Source organism: Macadamia integrifolia, chromosome 4 (assembly GCF_013358625.1).
Source record: "Macadamia integrifolia cultivar HAES 741 chromosome 4, SCU_Mint_v3, whole genome shotgun sequence".
NCBI lineage: Eukaryota > Viridiplantae > Streptophyta > Magnoliopsida > Proteales > Proteaceae > Macadamia > Macadamia integrifolia.
Window position 1 is genome coordinate 20,524,791 of NC_056560.1, and position 26,536 is coordinate 20,551,326.

The 26,536-nt window shown below is 37.8% G+C and overlaps 3 protein-coding genes across 3 annotated transcripts; 1 reads left to right on the forward strand and 2 right to left on the reverse strand.

Moving 5' to 3' along the window:
- The first annotated feature begins 442 nt into the window (after positions 1-442).
- On the forward strand, positions 443-6,422 carry LOC122077289 (O-fucosyltransferase 31-like). Its single transcript, XM_042643185.1, has 10 exons — positions 443-845; positions 1,397-1,459; positions 1,586-1,667; positions 1,841-1,911; positions 2,032-2,120; positions 2,218-2,421; positions 3,292-3,562; positions 4,829-5,056; positions 5,141-5,338; positions 6,054-6,422. Exons 1-10 carry the CDS (start codon positions 717-719, stop codon positions 6,261-6,263), a joined length of 1,545 nt encoding a protein of 514 aa, XP_042499119.1. The 5' UTR covers positions 443-716; the 3' UTR covers positions 6,264-6,422.
- Positions 6,423-7,710: 1,288 nt separating this feature from the next.
- On the reverse strand, positions 7,711-8,659 carry LOC122077384. The gene has a single exon (XM_042643325.1). It carries the CDS (start codon positions 8,369-8,371, stop codon positions 7,916-7,918), a length of 456 nt encoding a protein of 151 aa, XP_042499259.1. The 5' UTR covers positions 8,372-8,659; the 3' UTR covers positions 7,711-7,915.
- A 1,346-nt stretch (positions 8,660-10,005) lies between these two features.
- Positions 10,006-26,536, reverse strand: LOC122076892 (mechanosensitive ion channel protein 2, chloroplastic-like). Its single transcript, XM_042642504.1, has 14 exons — positions 26,295-26,536; positions 24,506-24,729; positions 24,374-24,433; positions 21,505-21,662; positions 18,965-19,088; positions 18,672-18,769; positions 18,453-18,566; positions 17,940-18,000; positions 14,895-15,044; positions 14,681-14,791; positions 14,062-14,229; positions 13,809-13,922; positions 13,238-13,294; positions 10,006-11,112 (listed from the first exon to the last, which is right to left on the reverse strand). Exons 2-14 carry the CDS (start codon positions 24,581-24,583, stop codon positions 10,225-10,227), a joined length of 2,181 nt encoding a protein of 726 aa, XP_042498438.1. The 5' UTR covers positions 24,584-24,729; positions 26,295-26,536; the 3' UTR covers positions 10,006-10,224.

The window sequence follows — 26,536 nt, forward strand, 5'->3', positions numbered from 1 at the left end:
TGATACTTCTCAACCTTACGTGGTATGCAAATTTATTTATGTATTAATTTCTTATCTTCGTATCAATATACATTTATGTACAAACAGTTGTCCCTTTTATTTCTATAAATATCCCACTTCACCTATTTAATGGCAATGAAAGACACATACCATTTGCCTTTTTTTTTTTTTTTTTTTTTTTTTCTTTCTTTGGCGGGGAAAGGGGGCTGGCTTTGCGTTGGTTCATCCTTGTATTGTAGTGTCGGTGACTCCGTGTAGCCACGAGAAAGCTTAGGATAAGAAAGGATACAAAAGCAAACCCTCCTCTCTCTCTCTCTCGATCCATCCATCCATCCATGCATGTGAGATATGTGGTCCCCACATCATTTTCATATTCTTTAGCAGCCATAACTTGACGGCATCTAATATCTGTTCAAAGCGGCGAGGACAAGGGATGCCATCTGTCCGTACTGTGCCTAAACGCAAAATTTTTACTGGTTGGGTCCCCAAAAACTACACCCTTTGTTGTCAACAATCAATGTGATCCTCCACGTAATAACCGATGCCTTCTTTTGTGAAGATTCTGAGTGAGAGAGAGAGAGATGAACAAGGGAATAGAAATGTCGTCGCTCAGACTCAACTCTCTCTCTTGTTGTGCTTCTTAATAATGAGTTCTTACTCTGGTAGAGTTAGGGCTTCTTAGGAGATCGGTTTCCAGATCTGTGGCGGCTTCGAAGATGATGAAGCCTTACTACAGCTTTCAGTATCAGAGAAGCGCTTTTGCGGGTCTTTTGGTGTTGCTGCTCCCGGTTTTCTTAACTCATCTCTTGACTCCGTTGGGTCATGCCTTTCCATCTGTCTTCTCGGTATTTGACTCTGTGGGACGTTCTAGTTCTGATTAGTTTGCTACTATAGTATAGTCTTGTACATTTGTTAAGTTATCGTTTTGATTTAGTGAAGATTGAACTTTTTTTTTGGTCTTTTATTTTCATGACTTTGCTGATGAAACGAACTTTCCAAATTTTAGATTTTGTGTTTAATAGTGAAATGGTTGGATTTTGTGGTTAGTAAAGTTGCTTTTATTAGTATTGCGTGATGGAATCCAAAAGGAACGGCAGGGTTTGCAAACTAGAAGTCAGCTTGTCTATAACTGGGAGAGTCCCTGGTTTTGCCTCTTTCGCCTTTAATTTTTTCTTTTTGATAGAAACATTTCGCCGTTCAGTTTGTTTGGACTTGGAAGAGTTTACTACTTGACTCAATTAATTAGGCGAGTCAGCTTTTCTTTAAGTTACTATATTTTGGTGTTAATCTTGTGGAGTAGTTATATCCAAATTATGTAGACCCTCGAGTGGTTCTTGCATTGGATGTATAGTCAGTGGATTAAGGATTTCTGTTTTTTTTTTCCCCCATTTTGTAGGAATGGAATGCTCCTAAACCTAGGCACTTGCCACTTCTAAAGGGCGCTTTACAACGACAAACTGTGAGTACAAGGCTTTCATTAGTTGGCTAATTGTTTTTCAAGAATTATTATGTTGAATTCCATACAAGGATTCATTTAGTAAATAAGCCTTCCTACCCCTATGATAACTTTGCTATTTGTATGCAGTCAAATGTGCAGCAAGTCGATCTCTGGTCTCCCTTGGCTGATCAAGGATGGAAACCTTGTGTTGAGTCTGTAGTACCCTCTGGTGAGTGGAAAGAAGCTATCAATATCATAGTTTATATGTTGGATTTCTCAAAGAACTATAATTTGTATGTAGCATAAGGTTGTCGGGTGGGATCTTTTAGTAAAAGTTTCAGGATTAAGGTTCATGCAGTAATATTGTTCCCCGACACTAACTCTTCTTGTTTTCTTTGGTAGCTTTGCCAAGAAAATCTCAGGGATATATCCAAGTATTTCTGGATGGAGGGTTGAACCAACAGAGAATGGGGGTAGGTAATTTATGTTTATGTTCTTGTGGATTTTTTTTTTTTTTTTTCAATATGGAAAACTTTTATCTTTAGAAACAAATCATTAAGTTTTTGTCTTAAGTTATCATTTTCCTTCCCTAGATTTGTGATGCAGTTGCTGTTGCCAAAATTTTGAATGCAACGCTCGTGATTCCACACCTTGAAGTAAATCCCGTTTGGAAGGATTCAAGGTAGTTCTTCGTTTGTTGAGGTCTTGTTTCTAATCCAAATTTGTTACCTTTAACTTGTGGAAGACGAATCATTTGTGATACAGCTTTACTTCTGCAGTACATTCACAGAAATATTTGACGTGGATCACTTTATTGAAGTCCTGAAGGATGAAATTTCTATAGTTGAAGAGCTACCGGAAGAATACTCATGGAGTACGAGAGAGTATTATGCAACAGCCATTCGAGAGACAAGAATCAAAACAGCACCTGTTCGTGCTTCAGCTAATTGGTATCTGGAGAATGTCTTGCCTGTAATTCAGAGGTTGGCACTTTTTATTGAACCCATTCTTGGTTCAGATAATTGAATAATGGGGACCCACTCCCCTCCCCCCCCCCCCCCTTTCTCAACAGAGAATTATAAATAAATAGGAGAGCTCTCTTATAATCTATGGTATAACAAACACCAACCACCACCACCAAGTAAAAGAAAATAAATTTTTTAAGTTAACGCAACTATAATAACCCAAAGTATGCCCAATGCTCTGATCAATCTTTTTATTGTAGATATGAACTGAATGCAGTCATGGGACTACCCTTCTCTTGTGCTGAAATAATATTTCTTCATTCCACCGAATTTTATGGTATTGCTTGTATCCTTATCTGAAATGTTACTGCAATTTCCATGATTTCTGTAGTGTTTTTGAAGTTTTGTTGTTTTTGGAAAAAGTTTTGCATAGCCATGCATTTCCAAATTCCAAGACATGCTTTCATTCTGAAGGGACTGATATAATGACTGACTGGAAACTAAGCTGCTGGTGTAATCTACAAATGAGTCTGGCATTGAGACCTAATAAAGACTAAGTAGCCTATTTTTGAGATGGTTTTGTTTATTCATTTAAAGAGCCAGTTAATAGTCATTTGAGTAATAATTTGGAATTAAAGTTACATCCGTGTTTCTGAAATTGGAAATGCTTTTGCTTCTGAAGTTGGTTTAGACTGCATAGTTTCTAAGGTGATGTTTATCCCAATAAATTTTCTTGTAGTCTGGTGTTAATCAGAAACTTCTCCTATGGGTATACGAAAGTATATTCCATACCAAATAAAACTTATTTTACTTTGTATCCTAAGTCAGTAAATTTATTCCAGATTATGATGAGAATTATAATTGGGATTGCTATTCTGGTTGTGCCAGCTACGGAATTGCTGCCATTGCCCCATTTTCACACCGTTTGGCTTTTGACAACTTGCCCATGGACATTCAGCGTCTACGTTGTAAAGTCAATTTTCAAGCATTGGTTTTTGTACCACACATCAGAGCATTGGGTGACACCCTCACTATTCGCCTTCGGTATCTACAGCCTAAAACTGCAAGATTAGGTAGTGAATACTTGCAGCAAAAAACAGTTGACAAAGATAAACAGAGAGCTGGGAAATTTGTGGTGCTACATCTTCGGTTTGATAAGGTATCATTTGTTCGTTCCTTTTCCATGCCATTCATAAATGATCCATCTGGTTCTGGATTCTTGTTGCATTTAATAGACTGTTCATGACATAGAACCTTTGGAATAAGAGAAATATCAAATATGGTTGAGATGGCCTGAACAATGAGTGATTACTGTAGCTATTGTAGCAATAATGCCTTACGGTGCTGAATCACAAGGTTCATGAATAGGGTAGTGTTAAATAGGACTATAGAAATAGAATAGAATAGGGAAGGAATAAGAAACTGTTATGGGACTGTGTACAGTGCCCATGGACAGTAACCCGAGAGAACAGAGATGGAGAATAGAATATGAGAGATTGAAGGGGAGAGTAAGAATACCAGGAATCAGAGAAGAATAGCAGGAAAAATATAGAGGATGGAGGAGATCAGAGAGATACCCTTAGGTACCTCTAACAGTTCATTAGCAGTGAAACCACTTAAGAAAACTGAAATATATTCAAAAGAAATCAACTTGTATGGCCAAAGGGCAGGGTATGGATCCTCATAAGCTAGGACCAAAGAACCGATTAAACTTTGAAACTTCTAATGCTAATAGGAAAATTCCTGAGAAGTAAATTTCCTCTACCTATCTTGGATTAAATTGTTGGGCTTTATTATGGAGCCCTTACGACCAATAATATTAGAAACAAAAGCCCCTAAATCCATAGAACTTTAGAACTGCCACTATTCTTGGATGTGTGACTAAATTTCCTTTACTACTATCAAGAAATTTGAACTACCAATCTGATGAAATATGGTACAAGGACGGTCTGCTGGGTGGGTGTGTTCACACATGCTAGAGGAGAGGATCATCATCTGATGGTTTCACTTAGAACATGTAATGCTAATTTTAACCCAGAAAATTTGCAATGATCCTGTATCAGCAGATGACTATAAAAGCCCTATATGCAGTTCTTGTTCGAACTGATGTTCAGGTATATACATGAGTTGTGAAAACTACTGTCATGCTTGAAACATTGCAGCAGCTAGTCTGGTCTGTGTTTAACTGGGTGACCATATTCCCAACCTGTACCAGCCAATAAAAGTCTATATGAATATTACCTTTGATCTCCGCAACTCAACTAAACCTTGTCCCAACTAAAGTGGTTGGCCATTTTTACCCTTAATTTTCTTTAATGATTTCAGATTCATTTTATTTTATTGTGATGGTGATTTTTCTTGGGAGGGTGGGAGGATGTTAATTGGCAACTCGTTTGTGTTTTTCATTAACCTATTCATTTCTTAGGATATGGCTGCTCATTCAGCCTGTGATTTTGGCGGGGGCAAAGCAGAAAAACTTGCTCTGGCAAAGTACAGGCAAGTGATTTGGCAGGGAAGGGTCTTAAACTCTCAGTTTACTGATGAAGAATTGAGAAATCAGGGTCGTTGCCCACTGACCCCAGAAGAGATTGGATTGCTTCTAGCAGCTTTGGGCTTTGACAACAGTACTCGCCTCTATCTTGCCTCCCACAAGGTTTGTCATGTACCTTTCCTGCAGGTGGCAAATTTTGTGGAAGTTGTCTAGAGCTTGATCCTGAACAACATTTGATGTTACCAGGTCTATGGTGGGGAAGCTAGGATTGCATCTTTGCGTATGTTGTTTCCTTTGATGGAAAATAAAAAGAGTCTTGCTTCTGCAGAGGAGCGTGCCAAGATTGAAGGGAAAGCTTCTTTATTAGCTGCGGTGGATTATTATGTGAGCATGCATAGTGACATTTTTATCTCTGCGTCTCCTGGCAACATGCACAATGCCTTGGTAAATGTTCTTTTTTTCTTACTTTTCTGTTGCTCTGCTTTTAAACAGTGTTTAGTTGTAGTCCAGCAGTAGCATTTAACAGAGTCGGCACAGATAGTGAGGTCCCATGATTTGATGATTCCTACCTTGATGATTTTGTATGTCAAATGAGTTAATCTATTTTACAAAAAGTAAGGGTAAATCCAACTCAAACCCCAGACTGTGAGTGGATTGGTAGAGTTAAATCTTTGGAAGCTTACTTAAGGTAACAACACAAATCTAATACTGGTTCAATCTTCCTGATTCACCGATTAAGGATGATGCAACTGTTAAATCCTGTTTTGAAGCACATTCAGCGCTGGATTAGACTGAACCCTAGCTGAATTTTATGACATGAATCCGACTTACAGGAAGCCTTGTACATCTTATATCCTTTTTTTTTTCCCGGTGAAGTTGTACATCTTATATCCAATAGCTACAACCCCAGCAGATGGCGTTTGATTGATTGTAGCATGGCACCCATTGAGAAACTAGACTTCACTGGGGATGCATACACATGATATACCATTTATTGATTTGAAATAGGTGACTGGTCTGGCATTTGGAGGGGAAGGAACTTTTAAAATTTAGTCTGGTGGGAACTTTTTGTGTTTGAGAGTAATTGCGAGAAAGATGTTTTATGCACCCTACTCTTCTCTAGTTGTTACTGAATGGAAGTTTTTGGCTTTATGACCAGGTCGGCCACCGAACATATGAGAATTTGAAGACGATAAAGCCAAATATGGCTTTGTTGGGTCAGCTGTTTCTGAATAAAAGTATGGGATGGTCAGAGTTTGAAGGAGCAGTTCTGGAAGGGCACAAAAATAGACAAGGGCAGATTAGATTTAAGAAAGAGAAACAATCCATATATACATATCCTGCTCCCGACTGTATGTGTCTGGCTTAGTACACAAATAAATCATAAGAGAGCGATGCATTGATCAGCCACGTCTGTGCAATATTTGCATCCCCATTGTTTGTGGCCTCAAGGCTCTGGTAATAAGCAAGAATCCAGTTCTCCAGTTGTATAGAAGTATTCACTAAATATACACACGTGTTCACTGTATGCTTGATCTTTTTTTTTTTTTTTTTTTGGGTTGGGTTGGGGGGGGGGGGGGTTGAATAAGAAGCTGCTTTTGTTCACTGGTTTTTGATCTATTTTGGGGTTTCTTTTTTTTTTTCGTGGGGGGAGGTGGGGTTGGTGGGTGTTGAATAAGAAGCTGCTTTTGCTTTATTCCATCTAGAATGTAATCAAGTCTTATCAATATTATGTTCTTTATTTTCCTTGGAAAATGAGAAAGTGTATAGATTGGGTTGCGTTTCCTAAGAAGCTGCTTATGCTTTATTCCATTTAGTGTAATCGAAGTCTTGTCAATATTGTGTATTTGTGTTTTTTATTTTCCTTGGAAAATGAAAAAGTGTATAGATTGGGTTGCGTTTCCTATCTTCCCCTAGCAAGGTTTCACAAATCAGGATTGGATCAGGCCAATTACCGGATTTGGAATTGGCCAAACTCGATCCTGATTTCATTCAATTCTGAGAATGGTATTTTGACTGTTTGCCGTTGAAATCATATATATGGAAGCTAAATCGGATCAAAATTATTGGGGACCCATCTGATATCGTTTCTAGGTTTTAAAACCTGAATCAGATCATAATTATTGGAAACTAATCTGATGATGATTTTAGACTTTAAAACCTTAGGCCTTCTCATAGAAATCATATCCGTAGTCCTTTACCAATTAACTCAAAAACTACTCGATTTAAATTCGGATCTCTTTAAAACCTTGGACCTGGGTGGGTTGTCAATTTCCCGCTAGAATCGGTTGGACTGAGAGAAACTGATTGGGGAAAATTGCAACGAACCGAGTTGAACCTTTATTGGTTTGGTAACCCAAAAAATAAAACGGATATACTTTTCCATTATTTTTAATGTATACATATGAATAATCGAAATCATACCATTAACAACCCTATAATGGAACGATAAGAACTATTAAGTTAACCCGATAAAAAATGGAACTGTACTAGACCAATTGAAAATGGTTCAACCCGATCAAAATCTAACTCTTCTTTTTTTTTTTCTTTTCTTTTTTTTTCTTTTTTTTTTTTTCTATTTTTTAACAATGGGTATCCAAAACTTCAGCCTGAGTAGTCTTATGAGTCTATACTGACCCCACAATCGCATGGATCAAGTCATATCGGAGTTGATTAGAACTTCACATTTCTTTAGGCGAGGGTTCTTTATAAACTCGGCTACCCCTTTGAGGTTGATCAAAATCAAACCCATGAAGTTAAACCACTTGAATTAGATTATTGATTACTTCTTCGCCAACGACCTGAAGCCTTCCAAAGATGCTAAAAAGTTGCATTGTGTTCTAAGCATTAGAGGTACAACATTATGGAATGAAATGATCAATTATTATAGCTCCTTATTATTTTGGTAAACCATCAATTATTATAGGTTCATGAAATTATGAAGGTAAACAAAGGTAAATAAATAAGGAACTTGCATAGAGTGGGGCAGAGGTTGAATAATGAATCATAGAAGATGATTGATTAGTTTGCTGCACCCTTTTTCTGCTGGAGATACATCTTCTTCTCTGCTTCAGTCATAAAAGAGGTGATGGGGAACGACTTGCCAACCCCCATGGGTGTCTTGAAGGTGATCTTGTTGCCATCCATGCACATCTCTACTATGGGAACCCACACCATCAACTGCTTACTCTTCACGCCGGTCATCTTCTTCATCCTCCCCTTCTCCACGTACGCCGTCGTCTCCGCAGCATAACTTGCCTTGGTATTGGTTGCCACATTGAAATGCTCATAGGCAGCCTTGCATTTCCACCAAACGAAACCTGTGGCTCTCACCCTCCCACATTCTTCTAGTTCTCCAGTGGGAAGGACACCACTGGGGAATCCCAACTCTTTCATCAATTCCTCTGAAAATTTATCACAGGCTTCTTTTCCGCGAACGATTTCAGCTCCTGCTCTCTCATCTTCTTTGCTACCCATGGCTGAGATTGATAGATTGAAGTGACTGGAGGAGGAACTCTTCACTACTTGCTCTTGAAAGAGTAATGTTGTGATGAAGAAGTCTGAGGATCGATACAGGCTATTTATAAGAGTATAAAAATTTCCTCACCCTTGAATAGTATTGGGGTATGAGAAGGCCTTCCTTCCATGTTGGTTGCCCAAATTGGACGGTCAGAGTAGACAACTTTGACGGCTATCAAGACTTTCTAGGGCAAGGGGAACCACTAGTTTCACAGGCGGCATACTGGAAATTTGCCTTGAGTGATTCATACAGACGGCAATGTATTTAAAAAAATTGGGAGAGAGCGTGAAAGGCAATGTTGGGAGAGGGTTCCTGAAAGCCAATGTGACCCCTACACCACACCAGTGTGGGGCCAATAGGAAAGTGCATGGAAGCATCAACATTCAACAGAGGTGGGCCAAAGATCCCATTGCTTGTTGAACTTGGCATTTCCTACCTTTTAATTTTATGGGAGAATCGTGATCGTGCAATTAACTAATTGGGTTTACATTTGGCGAATATACGGTTCATAATCGGTCAGTCAGTTAGGCTCAGGCTTTAATTGGGCTCAATGGGCCTTAGACAGGCTATAAGATTACTATAAATGGGTCTACACCTAAAATTGGTCTCTAAAGTGGAGTTATAGGGGAATACGAATAAATTGTGCCTTAGATGGCTAAAAGTGTGCTGTTAATTTGAGGGCACAAATTGCCACTATCTTTTACCAAAAAAATAATAAAAATTGCCACTTTCTATTAGAAAATAAGGAAAGGAAAATAGTTTATATGGGAAAAAAATAAGAATTTCAAGCAGCCATTAAAGGGTCAAGCTAAAGGGGTAGAGCTTAGGTGGGTTTATAATCTGTCAGTCTGGTAGGGCTTATATCTATGCACCGAAAATAATCAATTACAACTGAGCCAAGCTTAAGCTTGACACATTTATTAATAAATCGGACCACTTTGTTCCAACATGCTAAGTGAAATCTACATTTCCACTCTATGTTCCAGCATCTCACAACCACCAAGGGGAGCGAATCCAATTAATTAATAGTTTCGAAGCAACGTATTGTTCACATAAAACTCTTTGATTCTTGACCTGATCGGTGATTCAGTTTTTTCGCTCAAAGATCTGGGTGAATAGCTTCTCGAGGTTCAACATTTTCAGATGAAAGTCGGGAACATGAAAAAGAGTACTCCGATGAAAAGATAGATGAGAGATACTAAAACAGTAGGCAGATAGGAGCAGATGGCAGGGGTTAAGGGGGGGGACAGAGAGAGGGGGGGGGGGAACCATCACATCGGGATCCTCTCCAGTGACTGGGCTGCCAAAGAGGCATCTGACAGCTGGGAGGACCCGGCCATGTGTTAGGGAGGGCCAGGGTTAAGAGTTTAGGCAATTTCTTGAATAGTGCAGATTCAAGTTTGGCTAAACCCTATTCGATCCGATCCCCAATCCAGATATTTTGGATATCGGATATGTAATCAAATACTTTTGGTATCCTGATGGTAATTGAATGCAAATTGTTATTGATGTATTCATTCTGATTACTATTTAAGATCACTATTACTATATATTTTATATTCCATATTTATTTATAGTAAGCACATTCTGATACATTACATTAGAGATGTTGATAATGCCCTAACTGATATTACAAATTCTACACGTTTAAAGTCAACAACAATTTGACCAATTCAATGAGAACATATATACCACATAATGCCAGCTTTCAAAAACACAGCTTCTTGCATTTTCCTAAAATTAAAAAGAACTGCTATCTGTAAGAAAAAAGGAAGGGGAGGGGGGGTGAGGGAATAAATATTTGCATTGGTCACCTTTCCTGATCTCTCTGATCACCAGCTCCCACACCCGGAACTGTAGAAATCTGATTGTCCCTCTTATCTTTCGCACCATTAGACCCATTTCCATTTCGGAAACCTACCAATTCCTTTGCCTCCACAGGAGATGGAGATGGAGATGGAGATGGAGATGGAGATGGAGCTGGACCCAGGTCCTCGATTGGGAGGGTCCGCTTTGAGCCCTCTAAAGCAACACCAAGAACAATATTTTCTTCCAAGGCAGGCCTGGATTTCGGAGGGGGTGCAACTGATGACCTTTCACTTTCTTGCTTCATCTGTGAGGTTGCTACAGATGCACCTAAACCTGCCTTCTTAGACTGCTGCTTGTCTGAGTTGGTTCGGAGTGAACTTTCTGACACTGAAGCCGAAACCTTCGAGTCAGTTTTTGACATTGCTGCACTCTTAGGTTCTACCTTGGACACTGGCATTGATGAAGCCTTATTGTCTGCCTTAGAATCAGACATAGATGATGCTGGAACCCTGGATTCTTCCTTGGAGTCAGATGTTGTTGTCCCAACAGACCCAACCTTAGTATCTGCCTTGGACTCAGACGTTGATGTTCCCTCAATCTTAGCATCTGCCTTAGTCCCAGATGTTGATGTTGCAACCACCTTAGCATCCTGTTCTTCAGTCGAATGCACTGAACAAGTTTTTTTATCATCACCATTAATTCTCTTTGGGGGCCCTATCAATAGAAGTGCACGGTTGGTAGCTGGCCCAGGACGAGTGAAGATTGTATCTCCAAATGGAAGGTTGTCCACATCAGCATCACTGTATACTTTCTGAATTGTACGGATAGGAGTGGCAAGCCGAGCACGGTGATGGCTGATGACTCTGAGGAGATCCAACAAAATGGCTTCCTGTGCCATTCATTCATTGTAAGTATCACCAACTCAAGTAACAACAAACAAAAACATGCTAAAAATGCACTTGTGGCAGCTGCGCAAAATAAACAAATAGAACATAACTATCAGCATGCTAACCAATTATAAAATTTAAAGATGAATCTACCAAGAAAAGGATCCAGCAGTAATAGCGTTGGAGGAAGCTACTCTCTATAGTTCAGTTTAATCCATTTCCTTTGCTTAACAATAAACCTTCTTCAAGATGGGATTCTCAACAACCTACTTCATATTGCAGAAAAAAAAAATCAGATCATTGCTTCACACATTCAGAGCCATAGTTGTCATGGCGTCGCCTAGGCGGCGTTTTGGCTTCCCCGCGGTAAAATCAGCACATGGCGGTGGTACGATTAGTATGAGTCTCGAATGGCGGTCGCCAAAGTTGGATAGGCGTTGCCATGGCGGCGCCGTAGACTCCATTTCACGCCGGAAGCACTAGGCGATTGATTTTTGGTACTTTTTTTTTTGTAACTTATTAACAATATTTTATTTCTTATATTTTGATTGGCAGGTGAAAAATAAAAACAAAACAAAACCCTCGGGCCTCGACCAAGTCAATCTCTATTCTCTCATTCTCTCACTCAAGTCTCGATTTTTCTACTGAAAATCCCCAAAAGAAGAAAAACCCTCAGCTGAACCCTCGACCCCGACGGCTCGATTCTTCTCCGGCAGCAAGAGAGGAAGCTTTCTCGTCTCCTATTGCTTCAATCCTTCTCCGACGCAAGGTAAGTTCTTCGTCGTCTACTTCTTCTCTGCTTCTCTTTCTCCTTCTTCTTCTTCAGTTCTTCTTTCCTTCTCCTTCTCTGAATCTCTGCGACATGAGACGTCTCACGTCTGTGACTCTGTTTCTCCTTCTCCTTCTTTGTCTTCTTCTCTGCTTCTCTTTCTCCTCCTCCTTCTTCTTCTTCTTCTTCTTCTTCTTCTTCTTCTTCTTCTTTTCTTCTTCTTCTGTTCTTCGTCGTCTTCTTCTCTGCGACATGACTGATCACTGACAGAAACAACTCCTTCGCTTCGTCTTCTTCGTCTTCTTCTTTGCTTCTCTGCTTCTCTTTCTCCTTCTTCATTTTCTTCTTCCTCTGTTTCTGCTGCTCTTTCTTCTTCTCTTTCTTCTCTGTTTCAGCGTGTTTTGTAAAGGAATTTATAGGAACTCTTGTGCATAAAAAGTTTTCTTCCATTTCTTTTTGAGACAGTGAACTGTTTTCAGGTACTTATGCTGCATTATGTAGCCTCAAAAAAATTGTGACAACCAAGCCTTTTGTTGGTTGAGGTTAGCAACAGTCTTGGACATTTAGACAGGTCTTGAGGAATTTAATGCTCTGTTTCGAATGGTTATCACAGAAGCTTTAGGAGTTTAATGCTCTGTTTTATAAGTTATTAAGTTATAACTTATTGTAGATAATTTGTAGAGTATATATTGTAGGCTTATAGCATGCTAAATAACTTTAGAAAATAGGGGAAATAAAAAAATGACACGAGCGATTTGACCGCCATGGCAATGCCATAACGGGCAATTTATCGCCAAATCGATTAGCCACCCCTCCACCATCTTGAATCGATTTGACGCCGTGACAACTATGTTCAAAGCAAAACAAAAAGTCATACATCTAACACCGAATAGTTCAGATAAGGTTTAGTTATTAACTTTGAGGAACTTGGATGAATTGAATGGGTCAAACCCTTCCTTTTCCCCTGCACCATTTAACAGCACACAAGAAACTTGAAGACCCACTATTTTCCCCCTCCCTTAACCACCCACATAAATATCCCTTTCCTCCTAATGATTTGATTGCTTTTAGCATTCAATCTTTTCAAACCCTCTACATCTTCCTACATATAGGATAGAACCATGTTTCCACACACACACACTGAAGCACGTACGCATTAATACAAGAACATCCATTCAAGTGTGTATTTCAACAATTTAATGTTTATAGAGATAGTACCAGTTATGAATTATGAATGCCAGACTAGTTTCAATTCCCACACTATCAAAATGGTCCAATAACTGGCTGCTCAAGGGAACAAGCATAATATTTTCTCAATTACTTGAAACTAGAATATCAATTATATATTAATTCCTTACCTTGACACAAAGGTACTCTTCCAAATGTGATGTCTTCACGAAGCAGGAGACAAGGATCTGTCAAACATACGAGGCAGAGAAAAGATATCAACACTTGATCATAATATGCAGAACCCCAACCGAAATTGGTCTATTTTCGTGTTTAAAGATCTCTAAGTGGTTTCGAAGGCGGCCACTGAACAAACATCTCAAAGTATACAAATTCATAAAATAAAAATAAAAATATGTGCATTGGGAGACACCAATGTTTTGTTAATACTTTTGTCCTCTCTTTTTCAAGACATGGTTTTAGCTATAGAGGTCATCAAAGGGAAGACGCAAAAGTTCCTCGGTTGCTACACATAAATATTCTGAATCTTCCATCATATTATTGCGGTAAACAGTATAAGAAAAAAACAATCTACAAACAGAAACATAGTTCCTAATTGTAAGCTAAAAAAACTCTGTTCTTCACGAGTGAAAAGAGTATCTATATAACCTCACTTAGATTTTTCTGGCAACAAAAATCCATCAACAAGCCCATAATGTTTTTTAAATTGATTAATATCAATTAAAAGGGAAATATGATTACCAAAAGAGCTTGGTTTTCTGGGTTAATATTGTCTAAAAACACTCTTCTATGCAACCTCTGCTGCTCCACTTGAGGATTTTTTGCCAGAACTTTGCGCATGTCTGCTACAATATTCTGCACATGGAAATAATTTCAAGTATTTATTGATCAGAGGGAAAGCTACTGATAGCATATGCATGTCCAGCTTCAGCTTCATCTGCAGAAGGACATGTTTCGTTTATTGCTAAGTACATCAACACAGATGGCTCCTCACATTAATCTTATTAACATCCAAGTGGCTGATGGCAAGGTGTGTTTTGATGCGCCAATGGGATTTCTGGCTGAGATTCCTCACAACATTCACCGTGAACTTGTGGTTTGGAATGTGAACTGCTTCACGGTCATCACCTCTTATAATTGTTGGCGACCACCAACCCACATGCTGAACAGTGAAAATTTATGTAGATCAGGAACTGTATTAAAGGTTTAGTTCCTTCAAAAGAAAAGAACCTGAAGATTCAGTAATTCAAAGCCTACTAATTCTCAAAATTCTTTTAAATCTTCTTTTAGTTTGGACAAACAAAATACTTTTAAAAGTCACCAATAGGAATGAGTGGAGCAAAAAAGAAGCAAGTTACGTCAGTACCTCGCTCTTTTCAACAGGCAAAGTAGTATTTTACTTCAATCCCACAAGGAAAGTAAAAAAGAGATGTATTCCACATAACAGAAATGAACATACACAAATGAAGCAAGAGATATCAAACTGCATTCATGTGTAGACTATATTCCCTTTATTCCCCTTTTGAACTCCATCTCTTTTCCTCCTTTGCTAATTCCTATATTCCCTTGTTCTGAGATGTAGATTTTCTTTAATCAGTAGTCTTAGTACAAACCTCCACAGTACCAGAAACTTCATAGCCTTGAATCTTTGTTTGGATCCATTCATTCACAACAAATGGTCGTGTTGCATGGATCATCACACTTGAGAGAAAGTTTGTAAATATCTGAACACATTGAACAATAATATTAAATATTTTAATAAATTTCTATATAGACAAAACCAAAATGAAGGTTGTAGAAAGATGCGAAGGAAGAACCAAACTGTACCTCACGACCAGCAAGGGTCAGCAATACTGTTCCAAGACTCCCAGCAGTGACCCACTTCTGAGTAGAGAAACCCAACAACTCCATGAACAATGAAACAGCAGCAACCCATACTGCAGTATATACAGCTTTACCAGCAAATTGGAAACCCATCTGCCAGAAACCAAGAAACCCTTATTTGTAGAGTGACAACTATACCTAAAAGTGTCCTTGAGATGAGAATACAACATACATTTTGACCAAATACTAGATAAAAGAATGAAAGAGAAAAGTTATAATCTGTGTATGAGCTAAAAGCACCAACAACATACTACCCACTTCAAAGACAAACTTTAAAGTGAAGAACAATAAACTTTGATTTCATGCAGATATAGCCTCCAGAATCTTGGTGGAAAAAAGATTTTAATCCAAAATGAAATATAGCAAGCCAACTTTAAAACAAGGAAAAGAATCTCTTTCATCGGCTGATTTATTGAAGAACAGCAATGCCTGATGTGCACCCAGGGAGCAGCAAGGATTATAAACCCGACAACCATATACTACACAATCCCATCAACACATCAAACCAGTAACTCTTCATCTAATCCTGGATAATAAATCCTTGGCAAAAGGTTCTCTAGATGAGCAGTGAGCAACCCAAAAGAGTGATCCGCACATGGGTGAATAGGCTTTTCTTGTGGAGCTGTGAAGAGATGATTTGCCAATCCACAACAGCTTGGATTGCCAACATGTCAAATTCCATGGTGGATCTCAATCATATAGTCCGTCATCTAGTGGATTCTATCCCCTTAGATTTTCAACCATCGAACCAATGGAGGCCCAATGGATAATTGTAACCATTTGGATCTTCCATCTGTCTAATTTGAAGTCAACTGCAACCATATGGACCAATGAATACTCAACCTTTTCGCCTAGTGTCACCAGACATCCAAACCTTGACCAAAATTGACCAGTTCATTGTACCACATGACATAATGTTTTGGGGCTAAAACTGAAATGAGTCGAAGGTTATATCAGCATTCTTTCCATAAAAACTCAGCACCAATGACCCTGCCACATGGCAAATAAAGCACCCAATGGGTGCCTACCTACTTAAAGTTTCCTCCCACTGCACACAACGTATATCAACACCCCCCCACATGTGCAGGCCCGCACACACAGCTCTGCATGTGACACCAACACGTGGTACCAACTAACAAGGGTACAGAGCGCAGTGGCACAACAGCACACTCCCCCACACTTACCATGGTTAAAACACCCAACCTCCTAGCTTGAGCTGTTAAGAAGCGCACACAACAATGTACATCAACATAGAGAAACCACACGTAAATCATTTTATATGTCCTTTTATTTTCTTTGTTTTGTCATTCTTGGTACTGTCACATTGTAAGTTTATGTCCAAATCGTGTATGGAACTATAGCGATATCAATTAGTAAGTAATAGTCTAAGCAACGTCTTACTCCCGTCAGTTTTCTTTAGGCCTTATTTCTGTTGGGTCAAAACTCACCTGTTTGGCTTGAGTTTAGTGTTTTCCTAGATCTCTCATCAACCCGATATGATTTGGAGAAGTTATTACCACACTAAAGTACAAATCTGTGACTAAATTTATCTCCTTTGAAGTTTGAGCATAAGCCCTTGTGTGCTTTATTTTACACATACAAGCAAGCATTGTTGGCACATGCTGGTTCAGTGCACAGTCCAAATCTCTTCAGGGTGTGAGGCATTCAAGGCCCTCTATGCATGACCCTCGGAGATCTATCAGTCCAATTCCTGTGAAGCTTATCTACTCATTTTCTTCTTGTTTATTTTATTTTATTTTATTTTATTTTTTTGTTGAATACGATAACCCACATCCTAAAATTTACCCCTCATTCATAACCATCCTTATAACACTATAGACCTTCATCAATACCTTCAAATGATTGACCATACACTCGCATCAAAAGGCCTTCAAAACATGATTTTCACAATCAATACCACCAATTGGCCTGGCCTGAACAACAGAACCATCTCATATTTTTCGAGTTTTTTTCCCCCACCAATATTTCCGGTTTTTTCACACTCCTCATTCCTCATGCTTACATTCTTCCTTAACCCCAATTCCCTAAACCCTAATCTAATACTCAATATGAGAATCCTAATCCTCAATTTCATTATCCCAAAACCATACACTTAAAGGTAACTGTAACTAAATTTATTCCTTTCATAGGTCCTGGCATCAGTTTGGTATCAAAACCTTGGTTCTCACACATCATCAGGATTCAGTTTATATTTTAACAGGACGGTCTGCTGGATAGCCTGGATATTTATACCATCAACCACAGTGGTTGGACAGTCCAGTCCAAACACCTTTTTTTTTCTGATAGATCAGTCCTATACCTGGTTCATTTAGAGCTCTATTAATGGACAATCTGGTTCAAGTTTCAGATCGTTACACCATTCGAACAGGGAGGTCAGACCATCAAGAATTAAAACTAAAATTTTATCCAGAAATTGGACTTTCTGACTGTATGTTACCAAAGAAATATGGCCTGCGTGCCAATATTGCAACTCTTAAACTATAATCTCATTCATTCTGTAGTCTCTTAAATTATTTTTCACATCATTCATAAATAGATGGACAGACAAATGGCCTACTAACGTATATAAGCCAGAATGATCAACCCTCCAGTTCATTTCAAAAACATTTCCTGAACATCCAGATCAACAGCTCAGTGATGGTAAAAGGGGTAGGCTGCACTGCATCATAAAGATCCACCTAAGGTGTGTCATCTTGTTATAAATGCTTTTACTGATCATCTTTGAAATTTAAAAAAGAGAAGAACAAGTAAAATAGAAAAAGATAGAAACAGACAGCAGTTAGGTGAATGTACCACAAATTCTCTAAGTTAGAAACTATTGCTCTCCTTGTAAATCTTGAAAGACACTAAAAGTCTACAACTTGATAAGCTGTCTACGCTTCCCAGTTATAGATCATATGCATGAACAAGTGACAAACCAATATAAAGCATGCCAGCAAGTAAAACAATGGAGCAACATAAACGTACATTTCCTGTGTCACTACATTCATTTGTCGCCGTAGAGAATTTTTGTGCTTGCTGAATCAAGCTGCATGAAAGAGAAGGGCCGTGTTCAGTTACCATTGGTGCTACCCCTTAACATACAGAATTGCTCAAATAATCAACAAGTCAACCCACACCAAAGATCCAAACAAGGAAAGTGTAGAACAAGTACAAAATCCATCGGGATAATTTAAGGATGAAATTTGACTACTCAAATTTTTCTGGAGAAGTTTCGTTACAAAGATCAATGAAAAGCAGTGACGCAAAAGGAAAGAAAGGAAACATAGATGGGCTCAAAAAATATGCACTTGCTAAATAAACAATAAGCAATGTCAGTTTTTACTTCAAGAAACCCTCAAACAAACACCAGCGGAATGATTATGATGACTAATTATTCCATATGTGGATCAATTGTTGAAAATGGCTAAAATAGAATTAGAGCAATGACTTCATTCGATAACTTTTTCAAAAGCATAATTGTAAAGATACCATACCCACCTTGATAGACAATAGGCAAAGGCCAGCACAGTTGATAGTGATCTAACGAAATTCAAGAGACGTTGCTTAACAACCTGGCTAGCTTCTGTAGGGAGAACTACTGGATCCAATGCTCTACAAGAAACACCAATATAATTAGATAACAAGTAGAGCTAAGGTGTTGGGTGGAAAAGAGAGAATCTTCATTCTTGCAATTCAGAAATGCAACGTCAAAGGTACCTGCAGATGAGTGTTGCTCCAGTCCACAGTAGCAAAGGTTGAAGGTAAGAGGTCATAAAATAATGTGTCCTACTCTTACTCCAACTACCATCACTCTTCTGCAGGAAACCAACCCGAAAGAGAGTGCATGAAAGAGAGCGAGAGAGAAATCAAAGGGATTAGAAATCAAACTGCCTGATCTTATAAAATTTCATTGTTAGAATTTCTCACTTTCGTATAGATTTCTCTATTTTGAACTGCCTTCTTTAACTAAAATATTCTACACTAATTGGGAGAATCAACGATGCACTTACATGAAAAAACAAGTTCCTGCTTTGACGCATGAGTGGCCCAAGCCCCCAGATAGTGAAAGCAACAATACCAACTGCTGGAACCACTTGAAACACAAGAGAATTTTTATGTACAGCATTACATGACCTGCGTGATACAATGAACAAATTGTTCTGATCTTATACACTTTAAATAGAAGTATGAGGCAACAATAAAAGACACATGCAACAGATTGAATACTAGCTGCCAACCTCACAAAAGGAAATTTATAATCCCACTACCCATTAATCACACCATAAACCAAGAAAAGTAAACTAAGTTTCCATATTACTTTACATCATTTAAAATACAAATTGAATTTTGCTTAAAAAAAAAAAAAAAAAGACATTGAAATACTCTGATATCTATATTGATAAAGCAGCGGAGATTTTCATGGGACGACAATTTGTGCCTTGAGGGAAAGCAAAAGTGGAAAATATTGATGATGAAAGTCCATGGAAGTTTGTAGTAGATTGTATAACTAGAACAGAGTTGCCAATCTAGTGAATTTCTTGATTATTATGGGAAATAACTGAATAGTACAATAATATTATGTTAACAACACAAAGAGTCACTTCCATACAACTTATCATAGTTGTCATGGTGTCTAAGTGACTCCAGTCAAACACATACTTGCTACTAGTCTTAAGCATTGCATGTCTTCCCTCATCACTTCTTCTATGATCATCTAAACCCATGGCACTTTTAGCTCCTCCAACCTAAATCATATCACACTTCTCATTGGAACATTCAAAGGCCTCAATGGAACATGTCACTGCCAACTCAATGACATTCTCTCAACTTATGATGTATCAGAGCTACTCCTAAATTAGCCTTAGTTTGTTCGTTCTTTTTTTTTATCTTTCTAGTTTTAGCACACATCCATCTTATCCTCTTTTAATAACCTTTAAAAGTGGGAAAAACAATAGCCAAATAAACTTCTAACTAGAAGGGCTTATACGTTAACATGTGAAGATAATAAGGATATACCATGGAAGAGCTTAACCATGCAACATAAAAATTAATGGCCATAGATGCGTTCAACACTGAATCATAGGAATTGTGAGATTAATTTCTCTAGGATAAGATGGTGAAACTTAGAAGGAAAAAACATGAAGACATTTACTGATAAATTAGTAACAGAGGGAAGCTGGGATTTAGATGAAGACACTAAATACTTCATAATTTAATGTACCTTGTGTTCTCCACTTTATGTCTATTTTCTTCCCCAAGGGAAAAAAAATGTTAAAATTCTATATCACTAATTAATCCTTTTATAAAAAATAATATATCTATTCGCTTTAAATTTAAATTTAAATACTCAAGAAATTTAATATAGAATACAGTATTTAAATATTTAATATATTTTTGATAGAAATAATTATAAATAAATATATATGTATGTACACATTATAATTGTAGCAATAGCAAACACACAGTTATAGCAACAACAGCTCAAAAGAAATTTCTTTCTGCATTCTATAACCCCCCCCCCTTAGATAAGAGATCGAATCCATAGATTTCAAAAATGAAGCATTCCTTGGCTTGAAAAAAATACGCAAAATAAATAAACAAATGAATACATTCAGAATAAAATATGACGGAAAATTGAAGGTTGGAAAGGGAAACTAGTCAACCAGTAATTTATGGTGGCTTAAAATTGTTAAATCAGATCAATTTGAGCTGAAACATTTGCAACTGACATGTAATGGACAAGCTTAGGACAATTAGAAAGTACCTTATTATGAAAAGCTGAATAAGAGATGGGGAACACCATCTGGTAAGTCAGAAAGACACATCTATGCATAACAAGATAGAGGATTGAACAAGAATTAACTAATGAAGCTTTTCTCAGTCAAATAGGCATCGGATTTCCAGTTGCAAATAATAGAGTTGTTTGGGAATGCCAAAACACGGTCAACTAAGACCCTTGTCCAGGTCATTCCACCAGGCTTGAAATTTAGGAAACACAAGGCATCCATACATTGGAGCATGATTTTCTGCTCTGACACTTTAAATAAGCAATAAGAGAAACCATAAAAGAATTTTGGATTCTAAAAATCAATTCCCCCAAAATTGAAACATAGGCTATGTCTACACTCCATGGACATGAGGTAAAGCTAAATTTTGCAAGGCATCTGTTAGAATGTCCAGGTCTAGCCAGACTTTTTAGTATGCTTGGAGATATTAGGGGTCTGAATATTTTTCATTTTCTCGGTCCACGTGAAAAATAATATCCTGACATAAAGGACCAAAAAGAACTCCTCTCAGAAGTGGGTGTGTTAAGCTGTTTAAAATAAGAACTAAAAATTTATTAAAAAATGAATTTTCATAATGAGTTAGAATTGTGACAACTGACAATAAACCTAAAAGGCATACTACCCTGTTGTAACGAATGCCTGAAGAAGTCTCCATCACATTTGAAGTATGAGCCAAAGATAAAGGGGTGAACATTGAAGGCCCTGCCTGAGGACAGATATTCATGGCCTCTTGACATGCGCATAACCTTCAAAGAAAGAAATACCTTGTCAACGCCAGCACAGCATTTTTCAGGATGGGAATCTCATTTGCTTGACCTGGTAGCAGAGAAGATCGGCACATGGAAACATTATATCTGGAATGTACAGAACATATTGGCCTGTTTACAGTGTCTGAGAGAAGTAAACTCCAAGCATCCTGTCGCTGGAAAAATGTAGCAAATGAAAAAATATATATTAAGATCTTGCAAATTGGAAAATAAAAGATATATTTATAAACACCTCAGGGAAATTAGCCCAAAAAGAAAGAAACCTGTATAAATAAGCTGCATTTAGTTCACAAAAGGTAATCTGAAAGAAAGGAACCATCAACAGTTTTCTGATGATGAAAATTTTAGGACAACAATGCCTTCCCACCAAAACTTAGTTGCCAAGCAATATTAAAAAGAGACAAGAATAATCAGGCATCAGAAAACCAATAAGATAGCTGCATAAAAACAAGTGACAAAAAACAAGGGGGGGGGGGGGGGGGGGGGGGGATGGTCACTCCGAAATGAGGATTGAAGAACCAATTGAAATTCTTCTTACATTAACTCCATAAACTAACAAACTACTCGGACACCAATCACCTAACATAAGTCAGATGTTTTGTTCTTGCCGAGAAGCTTCTCCATGTTGACATATGGTCCATGGGATTACAAACATGTGTGTGAATGTGAAAATATCTATACAATCCCAAGTGCACAAGTGGACTGTCAAACATCAAAGAGTTTAGTTGATCAAATGCAAGCTATTCCATAAATAATGGGCAAAGTGGTATGGAAGCTTGAGGAACACAATTGGAAGCTTCAAAAAGTCCCAAATCCATGAATGGGGGAAGACTTCAAGACTTGGAAGCATCATGAAGAATTTAAGCTCCATAACATATGATTTTGTATTTGACTAGTAATTTCTTTCAATCTTCTCTCAAAGTCTAAAAGCTCCTAATTAAGTCACCTATGCCCTAATGGAACAAAACTCTATGATAAGATGTTAACTCTAGTGACTTAACTTGATCCAGCGCATGTACTTTATGTCACAGAAGTCCGCCAAGAAAGCACGGACATCCAAGCTAGATAGAATGTAAAATTACACTCTCAGGTCTTCAGTCTTGAGGATGTCCATAAGTTATCACGGATGTCCAAAGTGACACATGGAGGTTCGAGTCAAGGGGAGGTTTTTTTTGACACACCTCAGCCCCCATGTATAGGAGATGACCATGAGAAATCACAGATGTCCGACAAACTTGATGGACGATTGAGGTAACTCATGAACGTATCTAGAAAAGAGCCATTAATGTGACCATTGGAGTCCAACAACTCTATTTACGACCATTGGATCCCAATGGACGTCTGCAATAAGCTTAATAGTCAAATTGTAGTCATTTGTTGAGAACTCTTCTTTGGCTACATAAATGGACATAGTGGGACCTTTTACAGACATACAAAAATCCAAAAGATATGCAATTAGTAGGGTTCGACCCTAGTAGGACTTCAGATAGAGTTTTGTGGAGGACAAGAACCCATGTTGCTGACCCCCTATAAGGAATGTTCCCATGATGCGTATCTTTTTTCAGCGATACCCTCTTAACTTATCCCCGTGCTTTCTTTTTTTAACTTATCTTGTGTAGTTCTTTACTTTCTATTTTCCAGCATTGGATCTATGTAGCCGACCCCATTCAGTTGGGATAAGGTTATCAGTTGTTGTTGTTGGTTATCTCTAAATCGTTTGCCCTGCGCACCTTGTCAGACTACAAACCCATTAGTTTGTGTAATGTAGCACACAAAATAATCTTTGTCAGTTGTTGAGATCTCTTCTTTGGCTATACAAATGGACCTAGTGAGACCTTTTGCAGACACATACAAGAATCTAATATTTGTATTTTTGAGCTTTAACTTAAAGCAATATTGTGAACCTTTGAGCTCCAAGGGTTTCAGAAAGAGAATCTTGTTCTTCAACTTGAACATCTTACCTTCTTAGAGGTATTATCTGTAACTCTCTACATTTAGAGATTGTTGTCCTTGTGTGTAAGGTGTGTCCTACACAAGTTACTAAGGTGATTGGATAAATCGGTAGTAATCCATTTGGAAAACTACTCGCAAGGTTTGATTGCTACCAAGTAAAGCAATTGTGATATCGGATCAACCTTGGGTATTGAGTATCTCCTATTCTCCTTAGGATCCTTAGGAGTGAATGGAGGCAAGGTTGTTCAACCCCTATAAGTTCTTGGGTCTTACTTGCTCTTTTCTCTTCCTTACACTGTGCTTTAGTGGTGTGACTTGTGAGTTCAATCTTTTGAGTTGGTTTACGCATTTGCAAATGCTTTATGAAAAATATTGACACTATTCATAGAGTTTTAAATTTCCAATTCACCACCATCTTCGGTTGCCTACTGATCCCACACTACATTGAGCTAAATTTGCAAAATAGGCCAGTACAAATCCATATCCATGTCCAAAAGTGTTGCACAAACACTAAAAGCCAACAGAATTCTCTTTGCAACTTTAAGACAATGCTATATAAAGTATAAACATCCAAAAGAATTTAAAACCCACGGGGGGAGGGGGGGGAGTCTACTATACACCATAAAACAAATGTTTATGCCCCCAAACTAGACAAAAGACAAGTTAATTTCAGCAATTCAAATCAGACACCAATCCATGATTCAAGCATGAAATGGTATATTTTCACTGCTTAACATCTTCAAATTCTCTTTTTCTTGTTTCAGAAAACCAAAAAATAAAACAAGGAACCCTGATCAAAGAAACATAAGCAATTATAATAGTAAGCAAAGCAGAACCTATATGGATAAAGTGGGCTAAGAAGAAAGAAAGAAAGAGATTCAACAAAAGATTTGCAGTTCAGAAGGAACCATACCAAAGAACGTGATGAAAGAGACACACTCAATAAATGTAGCCGGCCTCTTCCCACCTGACTCTGGGAAAGAAATCACAAATCAGCAAAGCAGCTACACAACACAATAATATTCAACAGATGCAAACCATGTACCTTGAATCGGTTACCACATACATGGTTCTTTCCAAATCCCAATTCATGTGAAAATTGCAAAGAACCGCAAAAGGCCATCAAATTGGATATATTAGAAGATACCACTAGCAGCTCAAGCACATAATGCTCTCCACAGCCCAAATTAACTCTTAAATACGTAGTGGATGAGGAGCTGAGAAGTAGGACAAGTTTCAGTGTACAAGATGTGCCTCTGTTATCTGAACCTATCAAAATAAAATGCAATGTTTACCTCAGAGAAAAAGACAATCAAAATTAGCCAAAAGATGACATGCAGATGTCTTAATCTTTCATAAATACAATGATTTCAATTTTCAGTGAAAAAGGCAATTTTTTTCTTTCCTCTTCTCTTTTGACATTTTTTTAGAAAAAAAAGGACAGAAGTTGGGGATAGCAAGGTGGAAACCGAAAGACAAAGACAAAACCACCTACACAACCAAGCAATAGCACAAATTCCAAGCATCATCTCAGGGCAACTCACTTCTCATAATGATCCTTTCTCCATTCCTTCTCCCCCCCCCCTCCCCCCTTTGACACCTAAACTTTGATCTATTGGCAAGCATCAGAGAAGTAATCCCTGGCTGTGTTAAATGATGCAGGACTGGATACAAAGTCCTTACCACCTACCAGAAGTCCAACAATCACATTTATCATTCTCCATCCACCACTAGCATCCCATTGTTCAAACTTAAACATGTAGTTGATGCTTGCGCTTTTGTTTTCACTTTTCATTTTTTTTTTACCAGCTAATTCTTTCAAAATTTCAAATTCCTGTGAAGAAAAAGCTAGAGTTCAATTTGATGGTCCAAAGTCCCATCATCATGAGTCTGTCTATAAGTAAAGATACCATCAGATCCTAAATCCATAAGAACACCTCTCATTTTTTTATTGAAACAGTGAACCAACTTTAGGCTAACTAAGGTTATAAAAGGGTAGAATTTGATCATAAGGGCAAAAGATAAGACAGGGGAAAAAACATAGTGATCACTGTATTTCAGATGATTATTAAAAACTGTTCCAGAGTTTAAGTGATAATTTGTTGCAAACACTTCAAAATGAATTTTAAGTGATATTATGCTGGGAATACTTTGAAAATTATGGCAACATGAACACTACAAAAGCTAGAGATGTTACCAGCCCACAAAAGTAGGGGGAGGAGAAAAAAGGATAAATTAAAGATGTCGAATTCTAACAGCTAAGCTGTTGATGTTAAAAAGATTTAATTCTTCAGATCTCCAAGAAAATAAAACGAATAGCAACAAGTATTCAGAACAAGAAAGAAAAAAGGCTTATGTTTCAGGCTGACATGGTCTCCCCAGTAAAAGTCCCAATTGTATATACATTTTGAGTGAAAAGATAACACGAAAGAAAGAACTCCCCGTCCTGGAGTCAAGATTCATAAAACTAAAATTACAGACAAAAAAAAAAAAGGGTCCGTATGTGTATAAATTATGAATAGAAAACCCATCATGTAAGCTGAAACAGTAGATTCCTGTAAAGCTAACTAATCATTGACTACTTATGGGAAAGAAAAAGAATGTCGTAGCGTTTAGATCAGTTCAAACAAAGGAATTAAGGACAAATCTACATAGAATCCAGCGGGAACAAATTAAAAATGAAAAAAATAAATTCATCAATCAAATAAACCCACACTACCATTAAAGCCAACAAACATTTACAGAAACCAAAGTACCAAACTGTAAACATCTCGAAGTGGCAAATTACCAAGAACAGCACACATCAGCGAACAAATCGCAGTTGTTATACTTACCTCTTAGAATGAATTAAAGGCGAGAATAAGGTAAAATCCCAATGGAAACTGCTTCGAGGCCTTGAAGGTGGGAGGCGATGGCGAAGAACGGAGCAAAACCAGAAAGAAGAAAAGCAGAATAGTAGAAAGTCTAGAAGAGGCGAATCGTGAGTATATATGGAAGCAAAAAAAATTAAAATATTGACGTTTAACTCTTTAACCCAAATAAGTTGGAGCTGTCGATGAAGTTTCGGTGGGGGTGT

Bases quoted from the DNA above. Each gene is read 5' to 3' on its own strand.
- LOC122076892 (XM_042642504.1), bottom strand. From the start codon at position 24,583: ATGGCCTTTTGCGGTTCTTTGCAATTTTCACATGAATTGGGATTTGGA. The intron at 19,089-21,504 runs GTATTTCTTTCT...TGTATCACGCAG, and splicing joins GCTGTGCTGGCGTTGACAAG to GTCATGTAATGCTGTACATA. The intron at 13,923-14,061 runs GTGAGGAGCCAT...TTCCATGTGCAG, and splicing joins TGGATGTTAATAAGATTAAT to AATATTGTAGCAGACATGCG.
- LOC122077289 (XM_042643185.1), top strand. From the start codon at position 717: ATGATGAAGCCTTACTACAGCTTTCAGTATCAGAGAAGCGCTTTTGCG. The intron at 2,121-2,217 runs GTAGTTCTTCGT...TTACTTCTGCAG, and splicing joins CCCGTTTGGAAGGATTCAAG to TACATTCACAGAAATATTTG. The intron at 2,422-3,291 runs GTTGGCACTTTT...TGGTTGTGCCAG, and splicing joins GTCTTGCCTGTAATTCAGAG to CTACGGAATTGCTGCCATTG.
- LOC122077384 (XM_042643325.1), bottom strand. From the start codon at position 8,371: ATGGGTAGCAAAGAAGATGAGAGAGCAGGAGCTGAAATCGTTCGCGGA.